This window comes from Egretta garzetta, unplaced genomic scaffold (assembly GCF_000687185.1).
Source record: "Egretta garzetta isolate BGI_Z169 unplaced genomic scaffold, ASM68718v1 scaffold85, whole genome shotgun sequence".
NCBI lineage: Eukaryota > Metazoa > Chordata > Aves > Pelecaniformes > Ardeidae > Egretta > Egretta garzetta.
Genome location: NW_009259718.1, coordinates 2687376 through 2687919, shown reverse-complemented (window position 1 = coordinate 2687919; position 544 = coordinate 2687376). Strand labels below are relative to the sequence as shown.

General features: G+C 61.8%; 1 protein-coding gene across 1 annotated transcript in view; it reads left to right on the top strand.

Moving 5' to 3' along the window:
- The first annotated feature begins 271 nt into the window (after positions 1-271).
- The window catches only part of TBX15 (T-box transcription factor 15), a 97043-nt gene continuing 96770 nt past the window's right edge, over positions 272-544 (top strand). The window contains 1 exon segment of the mRNA XM_009639102.2: positions 272-473. Coding sequence (XP_009637397.1) covers positions 272-473 — 202 coding nt within the window.

Here is a 544-nt window from a genome sequence, read left to right as displayed (position 1 = left end):
AAAAAAAAAAAAAAAAAAGATGAAATCCAGCCTGCAGCCCCTCTGAGCAAGTGCTGGGGACCTGGGCTGAGCACACCCTCCCGGCTCTGCCTACGGAGTATCTGCCGCCTCATGTAGTGCCTTCGGGAGACTGAGGGCTGGTTCTTTCTGGGGGTGCAGCTGGGGAGGGGTGGGGGGAGAAACAGGCGAGAGGCTCTGCCTCTGGTCCCCGAGCTCTGCGCTCCCAGCCACTGGCCGCTCATCTGCCCAAGGGTCTGGGCTGGGGGATAAGATGAGTGAGAGGCGACGGTCGGCGGTGGCCCTCAGCTCCCGAGCTCACGCTTTCTCGGTCGAAGCCTTGATTGGGACAAATAAAAAGAGGAAACTGCGAGACTGGGAGGACAAGGGGCTGGATTTGTCCATGGAAAGCCTCAGCCCCAACGGCCAGCTGGGGGACAATGAAGACCCGACTCAGTGCCTGGATCTCAACCCCGGTTAGTGCAGCTCCTTTCTCTTCGGGGATCCCCCCGGCCCCGCTCCCTCCCGGCCGCCGGCAGCTGCTCGC